Source organism: Taeniopygia guttata, chromosome 7 (assembly GCF_048771995.1).
Source record: "Taeniopygia guttata chromosome 7, bTaeGut7.mat, whole genome shotgun sequence".
NCBI lineage: Eukaryota > Metazoa > Chordata > Aves > Passeriformes > Estrildidae > Taeniopygia > Taeniopygia guttata.
In genome coordinates, this window is record NC_133032.1 from 6017574 (window position 1) to 6030560 (window position 12987).

The 12987-nt window shown below is 38.6% G+C and overlaps 1 protein-coding gene across 3 annotated transcripts in view; it reads left to right on the forward strand.

Moving 5' to 3' along the window:
* The window catches only part of MYLK (myosin light chain kinase), a 197767-nt gene that overhangs the window by 147859 nt on the left and 36921 nt on the right, over positions 1–12987 (forward strand). For all 3 annotated transcript variants that reach the window (XM_012574779.5, NM_001243832.2, XM_072931587.1), the window contains 3 exon segments: positions 1806–1856; positions 3488–3615; positions 6994–7147. In XM_012574779.5, coding sequence (XP_012430233.5) covers positions 1806–1856; positions 3488–3615; positions 6994–7147 — 333 coding nt within the window.

The window sequence follows — 12987 nt, forward strand, 5'->3', positions numbered from 1 at the left end:
CTTGCTTACAGACTGGTAGTCCAGAAATACTGGTATAAACACCTCAGAAATACTCATCTAAACCTTTAACTAGTTCTGTTGGGATGGCAGTTGTCAAAGAAAGGCTTCTTTGGGAAATATCCAGCTATTCTTTTTTGTCTCAGCCATAAGTACTGTGAGAATGTCCTACCTCTCCATTTTTGTGTTTCTAGTTGCTACAGAATCAATAAATTCAGAGCATATAAAAGCCAAGCATACTTTTAGGAAGAATTACTAAAAAAAGGAAAGAAGGTGGAAAAAACTTTTCTGTATTAACTGCAGAAATTTCTTCAGAATGAACTGAATAAACACTGTTGTTGACAGCTAAGCCATTAGATATTTTTAAAGTTGTTTGGTCTTTTCACATCCTATACACATCACCTGCTATCTCCAGTCACTCTAAAAATCAATCTGTCTGTTGTTTGAGCTATAGCATTAGACTCCCACAGTGGTTTTGCAACTCATGGCTCCTGAGTTTCATTGAGCATCACATGATGTGTTCCAGAGTATCATGCATAGCTTGTAGTTTGCTGCAGCCAAAGGCTTATAATCTAAAAACTGTTTTTATTGGTTTAGTGAAATCAGGGGGATATTTTGCTGCTAGTGTCTTTCTAATTTGAAATAACTAAATAAAGAAAAGAAAGGACCAAAAAATTCAAAACTTTTGCATCTGTTATGACTATCACTAGGCACCTCTGTGTAGTCTGCCAGATACTCAGAAGCACTTAGCACATGCTGCTTCTGTTGGAGGCAATAACATCTTAAAAGCCAGACTACTTCAATCATGCTGCCTAGATGAGCATAAGAAAATAAGAAATGTTCTTTCACAGCAGAGGCCCTTCTCTGACCAGGATGCTTAGAATAGCAGTCAAAAAGAGAGTGCAGTAAAAGGAATGAACCCCTTCACTTCTGGAATTCAGTGGTTTGAAGGCATCCAGACTGTTGTATTTAATGGCCACCACTATACATAACTCCTATGAACTTGTCCTTTTGAACCTGTTTGTGTTTCTGTATTGTAAAATGTTACATGTTTGTGAAGGTAGGTTATGGATGTTATATTTCACTTGGTGTTTCTCTTATGCCTGCTGTCTGCTAATTTAATTGGGTGGCCTCTAGTTCTTGTTTTGTGAAAAATACTTAATAGTAATTTTTTACCTATGTCTTCTCTATTGTTCTCCTACTTACCCTGCACAATTTGTACAACATTGTCTTCCAAAAATGTATGAATCCAGATTTCAAGTTCTAAGACATATTTTTGCAGCTATGCCATTTACTTTTGAGAATACAGCAAAAAGTTGTCCCTGCTTAAGGAAGAGGATGGAGGCAGAGGGGTGGTGCTAATATTTACTTTTGGTGTGTTGCTGTTTCTTTGCGAGCTCACAAGTAGTATGAGAAGCAGCATGTGGTATTAACTACTCTACTTTTAACTGAGATCATTCAGCATTGATTATGCTGGAAATCTGAGGAGAAATTCAGTGTGAGATGGGTCTTGGCCCAGTGTTTTCACCTGTTAAAGTGCTATGATGACAGATTGTGGGAGAAGTGTAGAAGATTTTGTTGATTGTTTCATAAGTTTCAGCTTCAACTGTGAATATTCTGAGGATCATCCAGGATAATAAAAGTGGTTTTTAAAGGTATTTTTAATTCTTTAGTTTAATATCCTGGAAGAACATATTATACTTTCAAGTTCCAACAAAGCATTGCTATGGATGTTTGTGGTTAGTGTGGTACCTTGCAAAGCTCACCTTTGAATTCACATGGTTTGTTGTTTATTTGTTTCTAACTAGGTGAAGCAACAGTGAAGAAGAAACCAGCTCCAAAGACTCCTCCAAAAGCAGGTAATTTGTTGCATGTGTCACCCACATTTACCAGTGCAGCTATCGAGTTTGTTTGCAAATGTGATTAAATGGTAGGTAAGTCCAACTTGTTTACACTGTACTAAGAATGGAATTATGAACATCCAAAGAAGTTACTCTCAGATGGACTTTAGCAAGATCCTAAAAAGTGTCAGTAGTGTGTAACATATGCCGTTTTACACATCCACAACAAAACTTGTCTTTCTGTGAAAGAAATTTTTCTCTGTACCACAGAATCCTCTGAGTAGCTACCACAGAGAAGGTGATAGATTCTACTACTACTCATCACTGGCATTATGATAACCTGTTTGTGTATTTGCAGTCTCTGAGGCAAAGCTATCTATATTTAAACTTACAGGGAAATTTCCTCTATAGGAGCCTCTTTTCAGTGTCTTAAAACTTCACCAGACTTTTAAATTGTTCAAGCTGCTTTTCTATGCCTCAGCCTAGTTTCCTTCAGATATTTTCAAAACAAAAACACTTTTAAAAGGTTAGGTCTAGAGTGGGGGGAACCCAGTTTGTTTTAATTACTTTGAAAAGGAAAAGAAAGCACTTTTCTCATGCCCAGTAGCCCTGTGCTTGGTAAAGAATGTTACATTTGGCAGTGAAGTGGTTGTAATATTAGAGAATGCCTCTTACCGTGTCTTCAAGTCTGCCCCCTTCAATACACACACAAGAATAATTTTTTTATCATGCTGCTTTTATAAGCAACAGTATAGGTTTCACCCTGGAGTTGTCCAGCCTATGATATTTCTGGCCTCTGTGTTTAGCAGCTACCAGGGGTCTGACACTCAGCAGCACAGCTGAGAGCCAGGAAGGAGCACTGTTAGCAGGAGATGTTCTGCCATCTATTGATACTCAGGCAGTGAGAGGGAACAGGAGGAGGAATGCCTGATTCATGAACAGAGGGGAATTAATGGGACTGCAAGGTTTAAAAGAAGCACTGTGATACACAAACAAAAAGATGCATCATTGCTCGTGGCAAAATTTATTGTGATGGAGAAAGACATCCGTTTCTGTCCTTGTCTCTCGTGATGTTTTTGTGCCACATGATGTTTATCTGGCTACCAAAGCCAGAATCCTCATAGGTAGATCTTGAGTCTTAAATTTTCTGAATTCTGTTGATGACATCAGGGACCATGTTTGCAGACCCCCTCAGCACATCCACATTGATAAGAAGGTAGCTGAAGCCATTTTTCAAAAATAAAAAGTTCAAGAGAAAAAGAAGATTTTCTGAAAAACCCACAACAAAATAAACTGTGTATTTGTTTATGTTTATGTATTGGTGCCTACCACCAATTCCAAATATACAGTTTATGAAATATAAATAGTATATTTGGAATTGGTGGTAGGTACCAATGTTTTTCTCTTTTGGATGTCTGTACCTTGGCCTTGCATGAGCAAACTTTGGATGGGTAAATTGTTATTGCTTTGCTCTCCTAAAATTAACAAATCCATGGAATTGTTTTCATTGCAAGCCACAGGTAACTGCTAATCTGGATTTCAAATGCTGCTCTGAAACGGTTGAGCTGAGAAATGGATGTGTTTTGAATGTTAAGAAAACTTAGGATCATTTAAAGGGTTGTTTAATTTATGTTATTTTTTCCCTTCAGCTGCTCCTCCTCAGATTACTCAGTTCCCAGAAGACAGAAAAGTCCGTGCAGGTGAATCAGTGGAATTGTTTGCCAAGGTGGTAGGAACAGCACCCATAACCTGCACCTGGATGAAATTCCGTAAACAGGTAAATTGTTTTCTAGTTATTTTAACAATCATTGAAAAAGCAGAGGTGGAAAGGAATACCAGTTATCTCCCATTTTTCAGTCTCCCTTCCTGAGGAACTGGCAAAGTCCATCTTGTTTCTACAGATGTTTTCCTTACCTCTACTGAAAACATTACACTGATGAAGATGTCACAACCTCCATTAGCAAATTATTGCAGTGTTTTTATAACCATAGGGTTAGAATTTTTTCCTAATGCCAAACCTAAATCTTTCTTGCTACAGTTCAGACTCTTTGCTGCCTGTCCCCTCCTGTAACAAATTATAGTTTCTTTGTGAAAAATCTTAGACCATGAGTTAAAGGATAAGTGATGGGAAAGATACAGGTATCTGAAAAGTGTACCAGGGGACATTTCTCTCTTTTGAAAATGACCTCTTCTTTGTTGATGCTGGGTCTGAAGTTATGTCAGAGGGGCAAAATACCATATAAAAAACATGAGTAAATTGTCTTGCAACACAAACATCACCATACAGGGCACAACAAAAATCCATGCCACCAGTGCTCTCACTCCCTAGGTTTAATGTTCCTTCTACTTGAATGAATATCTTTAAACTATATCACATGTCCATAAAGGCAGTGTCTAAAGAGAGTTGCTTTAACAAAGCTATTTAAAATCACTTTAAATCAAATCACCCAATATAAAGTTCCAGACTGGAAGATGAAGTGTCACGTTAGGACAGAGCAAATATAAATATCTACTGTGGCTGCTGTCCTGTTTATTTCGTTCTGAACTTGTTATGCACTCTATAGAACACAAATAAGAACATCTCCTCCTAGAAGGAAGTTTAGACTCTAAATCCAGACATGTCAGCATTTAATTGAAAGAATTCAAAACAGTTTGTTAGTGCAAAGGGTATTCCAGAGTCCATCCTTGCTAACTGCAAATAACCTCTTACTTTATGGGAAAGGGTGTTTTTTTTTTCCTGAACTCTTATATTTCCTTAAATTTCTTTAGTTTCAAGACTGGAGTTAACCACAGCTTTCCACAAAAAATAGGTCTCAGAAGCTTCAGTGACATTGAATGTTTGATTTTGCTAAGTTCTGTCTTAACATTTAGGTAAAATGTACCCCTCAAAACTGAGTTTCTGGTTTGTGCAGAATTCTAAGTTGATTGTTGAATACAACAATCCTATTTACCTAGATTTTAAGGTCTTTTTTATATGCATGATCTATGTGATAACAGCAGCTAATATGTGATAATTAGCAGCTCCTAATGCTCATATCAGATCCATAACCTGCGATCCAAAATAGTTTTCTCCTTTGTAAAATGCTGTTTTTACCATCTTTATACTTTCTTCTTTAGTTATCCACTATGAGACAAAGTAAAGTATTGCAAAATCATAAATTTAAATGACAAAAATTTTTTAATTATTCATTCTGGTAAATGAGGTACAAAAGAAAAAAATAAATTCAGGAAGGTTACTAAACACTGTAGGAGGACAAGTGAGGGCAGCAGTCTCTCATTTATTACTTTAAAAGGGGAGCCACTTATGGTGTTCTGTCCTGCACCATAATTTTGCTTTATTTTTCACTTACACTTCACCCCATATTGTTTTATATTTAGATTTCTTCCTTTTCTATAACTGTGGTTGATTTCAACTCTGTTCCATTCCTAAAAGTGAAAACCAGCCAAGTGTTTTGACAATTTACAGGGAGTTATTTGTAGTTGCTATTTGAGCTGATCCAGCAAGTGGTGAGCTGTGATTTCAGCCCTGCCACTGTTTGCTACATCTTCCTCTCCGTTTTTCTTCCTCATATTCCCTCAGGTGCAGGAGAGCCACAGTGGCCTCTCTATCTCTTTTGGATGTTCCAAAATGGTATCTTTTGCTTGCAGAAAGGGAATGTCATGAATCTGTGACCCATACTGTTGTAGGCCATGGCAGTGCAGTGGTGGGATTCTGGAACTTGCTGAGCTAAAGAGGGGAAAGCCCTGGAAAGTCTCTTCATCAGCTAAATCCATCACTGAACACTGACAGCTGTTGAAGCTTCCTAACTACAATCAGAGACTTTTTTTCAGGATCTCAAAGGTCCAACCCATGTTCCCCACAACCACTGCAAACCACTGAGCATCCTGTCAGGGCTGTCTCTGCATCCTTTCAAGGATTTCTCTGCATCCCTTGAAGGCTTTCTCTGTATCCTGTCTGGGCTTTCTCTGAATAATGTAGATCTAGTTCTGCTATCAGCCTTTGACTAATTTTAATGAAGCAAAACATAAAAGACAGTTCAGAATCTCAGAAGTATGTTGGCAGGGTGGAACAACTTTCAGTAGAGTTTAACTCCACATAATCCCATTTGCTAACTTTCTGTTTGAGTTATTGTAGGAAAATCTTTCTGAAGTTACGTTGGGGCAGATAGCAGTGCATGTGTTTTGTCTCAGTTGAGGAAAGAGCAGGGAAAGTCCTGTTCTTAAACTTTTGATTTCTTCTTCTCTGAATATATGGGACAAGATAAGGCAAGCTAAATAGCCTTCATTTTTAATTAAATTCTGAGAATGGTTTGGAAGAGTCACTTATCTAAGAAGGAAGTGGTGGGAGGAAGAAGGGCATTGACATTATGTTGTCTGTTTCATAAGAACACAGTGTACAGCTTCTATAATTGCAGTGTAGCATTATGAGGTTTTTAAAGAACCACCATGTCTCAAGCTAATGCTGATGAAAATCTAAGCCACCTTGGCCATTTATGCTATGATAGCTCCGTTTCAATTAAAAACTAGTTTATAATATGCCTATGGTATTCAGCAGAGATTTGGATTTTTGATTCTTTAGAAAATTAAAATGCTATGGGAAAGCTCAATATGCTCTTTGAATGACTCTCTATACAGCTGTAGTGTTGAATCTGCATTTCATGCAACATTGTCTTCAATTGTTCAAACCCAAGAAACTGCTGCCCTGGTTTGTGTGGAAGTACAGAATAAACTTGGTTAAAACAAGAGGGGAAAAGTCCCAGCTATGGATGCTCTGCACCTTGTGCCTCTAAGAACTAATAAAAGGAAGAACTAAGGCTAAACCCATGTTCTACTGTGGTTTCTCTAAGATATGTGAAACCAAACTTTGTTCTTTTGACAGTTGCACAGTTTGCACTTTCAGTCTGTCAAAGAGAAGTTAAAGAGTGACACTCCTGTTCCTTAGTGGGGCTCCCTGTGGCCTTTGCAGGACTGGAGCCATTATAATGTTCCACTGCATTTCTAGATGATTTGTGTTGATTACACAGTTTACCAACTGCACATACTTCTGTAATAGAGTTATCTGCAGATAACACTCAATATAATAACATTGTATTGTGCTGTGAGCTCTTTCAGATACAGAGAAATCCATCACATAATTTTTCTTCTAATTTGGCAGATTCAAGAAAATGAATATATTAAAATTGAGAATGCTGAAAACAGCAGCAAGCTAACAATATCATCAACAAAGCAGGAACACTGTGGATGTTACACCCTAGTTGTAGAGAACAAACTTGGCAGCAGACAAGCACAAGTCAACCTTACAGTTGTTGGTAAGTCCAAATTAATATTTTATTCATATACTTATTCTTCAGGCATCAGTCTACATTTGCATTTTATATAATGATATGCAACAGGTTAAAGAAAAGAATCCGTTAAATTAAGAAGACTGAAATCAGAGCTAGTATTTAAGAAATGGATAGTGATATTGTAATAAAGACTGTAAGTCACTAGATCACTAGGGCTATACTGTGTTTATTTGAAAAAAATCCTAATTCCATGGTGATTGAAGGTATAAAATAGAAAAAATAACTCATGCTTAAAAACAAATCCCCCCACAAGATAAAATCAGTTCATGTCTCCATTTTAAATTCCTACCACGGTCCGTTGTTTCACAGGGACAGAAGGCAGAGAATAAAGACACTCTGTTTGGAATATGGAACCCTTCATCTGTGGGCTTTTACAGAGGTGTCTTAAAGCTTCAAACAGCCTTGTCAGGTGACACTCCCAGCCCATCAGGTTTGTTGTAGCAGACTGTGGATGGCTGCAGAGACATGCAGACAGTTGCACTTTATTTGCAGATAAAACTGCAGCCTAGTGAGGATCAGCCAAAATCTAGATCTGTGACATCTGGCTCTGAAAGGGCCAATTGAATCCACCTTGGTGTGGATGCACAGCAAAGAGCTTCAGGGAAATCCAGGGAAGTTCTACAAGCCAAGATGTGATTTGGCTAAAACATCAGTCTGTGGGCTGGGTCTGCTTCTGGGCTCTGTTACCTGTGGCCTGCAGAGGGGTTATCCCATGAGGTGGTCCCCTGACAGCCACAAGGGTGTGAGCAAGGCAAGAAGTGTGGGTCTAAGGCCAAGGATGAATGTCTGACTCCAGTAAAACCAATGGCAAAATACCTTTAACCCAAGCTGGACTGGAGATTCATTCCAGCAATCCAGTGAATAGAATACGAGGTTTAATGAGTACAATCACACTTTCAGGTACAAAATCCACTGAAGCAGACTGAATGCATGTTTTTCTACATATTGTCAGTAGAGGTTTCCTGATTATTTAAATTAATTCCTTTAATCCAGTCTGGATAACTGGATGAATGAGTATAAATATCAAGTGGATTCCAGCAACATGCCAGAGAATTCAAGAACAGAAGAAAATAGAATCATTATTTTTTCCCATGATGCATAGATAAATTGTACTGCCCCTTCCAACAGTGGGTTGTACAGGTCAGAAGTACAGCTAGGTTAAAAATGAACACCATTGGTCCTTGAATAAACATATACATTGGTGTGGGTGTAGGTTTTGGCTGCAAAACCCCAACTGATTAGCAGCTAGAAGAATGGCAGGAGATTAATTGCTCTTTATATTTCCCTCCTTTTCACTCTTTCCTAGGCAACTGCTGCAGGCAGCTAATTGTAGCAGGTTATTGGGCAAGATGGATTTTTTTTAGCTGCACAAGGCCAACAACTCCTATTATCTTGTTACTGTGTGAGCCTTGACTCATTATTATATAAGTCACTGGTTTATATCCTTTGGAGTTAATTGGTTTGAAAGTCCTTGAATTCTATAACCTTATAAAGCTACATCTCAGCCTCCTGCTTTGCTCTTCCCTAAGAAATGTGCCAGAGAACCGTGGGATTCTCAGAGATGCTTTTGGGAGAGTTGGGTGAAGAATCCTTACAATGTGCAGGAGTTTGCCATGTGTTTTGGCTGATGACAAGCTCTCTGTTTCCAACTAAAAAGAATAAATTCCATCTTGTAACATTGCCAAGCTCTTCAGTGAGACATCTCGCTGATGTCAGCACTGCTGAAGGCATGACAAGGCCTCCTAGCTGGCTGCACATGCATTTTAAGGCCGTATTCTTCCATCTGGGCACTAAAAAATGTGGGAAAAGGGAGCAAAAATGCCTTCCCTCTAGGAAAGAGGTTAGAATCTCACTATGAGATAAAATCTTTCACACTGTTTGCACCTTTAAAGGTGTCAAATGTCCACTGAAGTTGGAAGGTACTTTTCTCTAAAGCCTGTCAGTCAAAATAGGGAAGCTGTGTTTCTCTGAATATGCAAAACCTGGGACTTCTGAGTCTGCCAAAGCTCACCCTTAGTCCTAAGTTCCTGCCTGTCCATTCTCTCTGCTCCATCCTAAGTACTGGGAAGAATCTTGCTCTCCCTGCCCTGACCCCACTTTTATAACAAGCACTGGTGGAGAAAGTCCTGGTGCTAGAGGTCAGCTCTGTCTGCCTCTGCCCTTTACAGTAAGGCTCTAAATTCTGTGTGAGCTGCCTCCTTACTGAGAAAAGGCACATCCACGTGTGTGTCTTGTGTGCTCAAAACACTGCTGCCTGACCACACTGCACAACTGAGCCTTGAACGTGTTAAAAGTACAAACACAGAGCATTTGCTTTCTGGAGGAGCGTGTCTGAGCAGACCCAGAGCTGTGTTTCTCGAAGGGCTGGCTGACAGGCTTGGCTCTTCTGAATTTTAGCAAATCAAAGACATTTGTTAAAATATCAAATGAAATAAATATGGAAATAAAGATGTATTTATTTTATTATTATTATCTCTTTAATATTAATACTTATTGCCTCTTCTAATTTATTATTACCTCTTACAACCATGTAGGTTTCAAAGTCTTCAAGCTGATGGGCAAGTTTCTTATGTGAAAGACTCCAATAAACATTTCTCAAATTAAATTTGGATTGTAACACATGTCAAGGAGTAGGTTGCCCAGCAAAGTTGTGCAGTCTCCACTCCTGGAGGTATTCAAGTTCAGACTGGATAAGCATCTGAACAATCTGGTCTGACCTTATAGCTGATCCTGCTTTGAACAGACGGTCTAAAGACCTTCCTGAGGATATTAAGACCATCCTGGATCTTGGTTTTATAGTTGCAGTTGTCAAAGACCTTTCTTCACAAAAAAATAACATTATTGACTTAACCTCCAATCAGAGGACAAAGGATTGAGTTTATCTGCCAGGATTCAAATCAGAAATGATCCTGCTATGATTTAAACTCTCAGTCCTAGATTGCAAACTTTGAGTTCAATTGGTAGAAATTATTTTTAATAATGACATTTAGGGAAACAAAGATACCCTGCATTCCTTTGAATTTAGCTCCCAAAGTCTTAAATTTAACTGTCAGACTCAGGCCTCAACTACAGTCTTAACTGAACTGTGCAAGGGTTCTGACACCTAAAGCATTTAAATAATTTATGATTTGATGCAATTTGGGCCATGGGAAAGGATGCTCTTGAAAGAAGCCCAACCTCGTTCTAAGGGGTTTTATTTCCTTTAATGAATATCAATGAACAAAATGTCCATCACATCCAGCCTCCAGTGTGAGCTGTGTGCAGCCCACACTGCACAGCACTGATACATAAACAAGTGAGAGGAGCCTTTTTAAATAATGGTGTGGTACTAAGCACACAGCACTCAGCCACAGGGACTGAGCCTTGTGATCCATTGTGTAACTTTGTACCAGCATTAATAATATTGGGAGACCTGCAAGTCTGTGAGACATCCAAGTTAAGCAGTATCTTCTTTTAAAGGGTTGACTGGTTTGACTGGTCCCAAAATGTCCATGTTGAGGCCTTCTCTATTGTTATGAGCAGCTCTCTTAAATAAGTAATTTCCTTAGCTGACTGATCTCTCTAGGGACATTTTGTAACATGTTTCTGTTCTAAAATCAAAACAGCCTGATGTGAGATTGAGCTAATGATTTATAGCAGACAGTGTGTCAGACTGAAGTGGACTTGCTAAATGAGCCAATGATGAGCTTAGTGTAAAATATGACTTTTTAGGCAAGGTAAAGCCTTCAGTTTACAATAACAGCAAGGAATATTCATTCTTTCTGTGCCATTTATTGGATGTATTTGATATATTTATCAAAATTATGATTTTGAACATTTTAGCTGTGTGATAGCCCTGGGTCTGTAACCACATTGAGAAAGAAACTTGGCTTTCCTACTGGCTAAAGCTGGGTACTATGACAGAGTCCAAAGAATAACGCAGAATTCAACAAGGGTGTCTGGCACTAGAGAAATTATCTGTACTGCAGCTATGTCACAAACTTGCCACATGCTTTTGGGTTTATTGCTTCATGTTTCCATAGCTACTATTCAGGGGCTTTTTGATGATTAGTGTTCAGTGAATATTGCAATATTAGTACTGTCTTTTACTTTTTTAAAGACAGAGGTAGAAACACACGTACCACCTAACTGGGGGCTGATTTTGACCAGCCTTGTTTGTCTTTTATAAATCCTTTGGGATTTTTACTGTTCCAGATGTGGTATTTTGTGTATAGATATATGTATATGTCTATATATGTGTATGTATTGTACACACACGCACATATATAAGTATCATGGTGATTAGTAAGCTCTATGGTAGATATATGCAAAAGAATAAGAGCATTGTCATTAGACCCTGAGAGGCCTAAAGTTTAAAGCTATGGTGTTTTTATTACTTTCAGAATTGGTGCATGTACTGTGCTTTTCAGCCTTCTCTGCTGTTGGAAAGTGATAAAGTACTCAAGGACACACACACACATATATATATATATACATACACAGGCATGCAAGTAGTATACCATGAATTCACTAATACCTGTTCCTCTGCTCCATTCCATACTTGACTTGGGATGGGGAAGTTACTTTCTGTGAGGAAGGTGTTATTTCTCTGCCTTTAATACAATCTGTGTGATCACAGTCTTTCCAAGCACAAATGAGAAAATACAACTTTACTTGAGAAAAAGGTCTGATCATCACTAAATCCAACAGTCATTGAATGTAATGGTAGGATTTTTAATTGCTGCTGTGAAGGGCTTGGTTCTTGTTCCACAAGTCACATATATGCAAGCTATATTAGCATTTGTTTCCTCCCCCAAAACTGTGTTACAAGGAAATGTGGCAGCAAACTCAGCAGTGCACAGCGACCCTTTCACCACTGAGAATGCATGGGAGATCCTGAGAAATCTGAACAGTGCTTGCCACTCAGACACAGAGGACCCAGTGATCAGGGTTCTGTGCTCCCTCTCTGGAAAAGTTAAGTGCAGACATCTGGGAAGCAAACAGTGAAGTGAGACACCCATGGACATTTTGACACTGAATATTGCAGCTCAGAAGTGCAAATATGAATGATTCTGAAGTTCTTTTTTTGAAAATAATCAGATTATATCTTGCAGTACCCATGTGATTCCCTGTTTACTGTCAGGTCAAGAATGCAGTGAATTTCCTAAGAACATGTGGGTGGACTCACTCTGTAACCTTCAACCTTTCAAATTCCTCTGGATTGCTGGAGTATTTTTGTCACTGGTTTTATGGTTAAAGGGCAACTACACTGGTGGTTAAGGAAGACATGTCTTATGTTGCTGCTGTTGTAGTTCAAGAGTATAGTAACCTTCACTGTCAGCTTCCCACTAATGCATAGTGGCTCTGCAGCTGTACCAAAGCTAAATTTTCACAGAAAGACAGAAATGTGTAGAAGAAAAACCAGCTTACTCTGCTCTATGCATCAGTGCTGGCACACTAATCCAGGTTTATCCCTTGAATGGCTATGCAGTTTCAATGTCATTTTGTTAGGAGAAATTTCAGTAGAACTCCATGCATAGTTGCTTTTTCCTGATGCTTGCCTTCAGCTTGTTTTTGAGGAAGAAAATAAATATCCTGACAATTGCAACAAAATTCCTATATTTTACCTAGTCACTCAAAAATTATTAATCACAACTCTTGCACATGGGGTTCCTAAGACCCAAACTCACCCCAGTGGAGATTAATCCACTGCTTGTCCTACTGGGGAAACTCCTAAATTTTATTCTGCCTTTCAGTGGGCATGTTTGGGAGCTCTAATTCAATCAGTTATCAAAGCAGATACCTAACGTGCAGCACATGAGTAA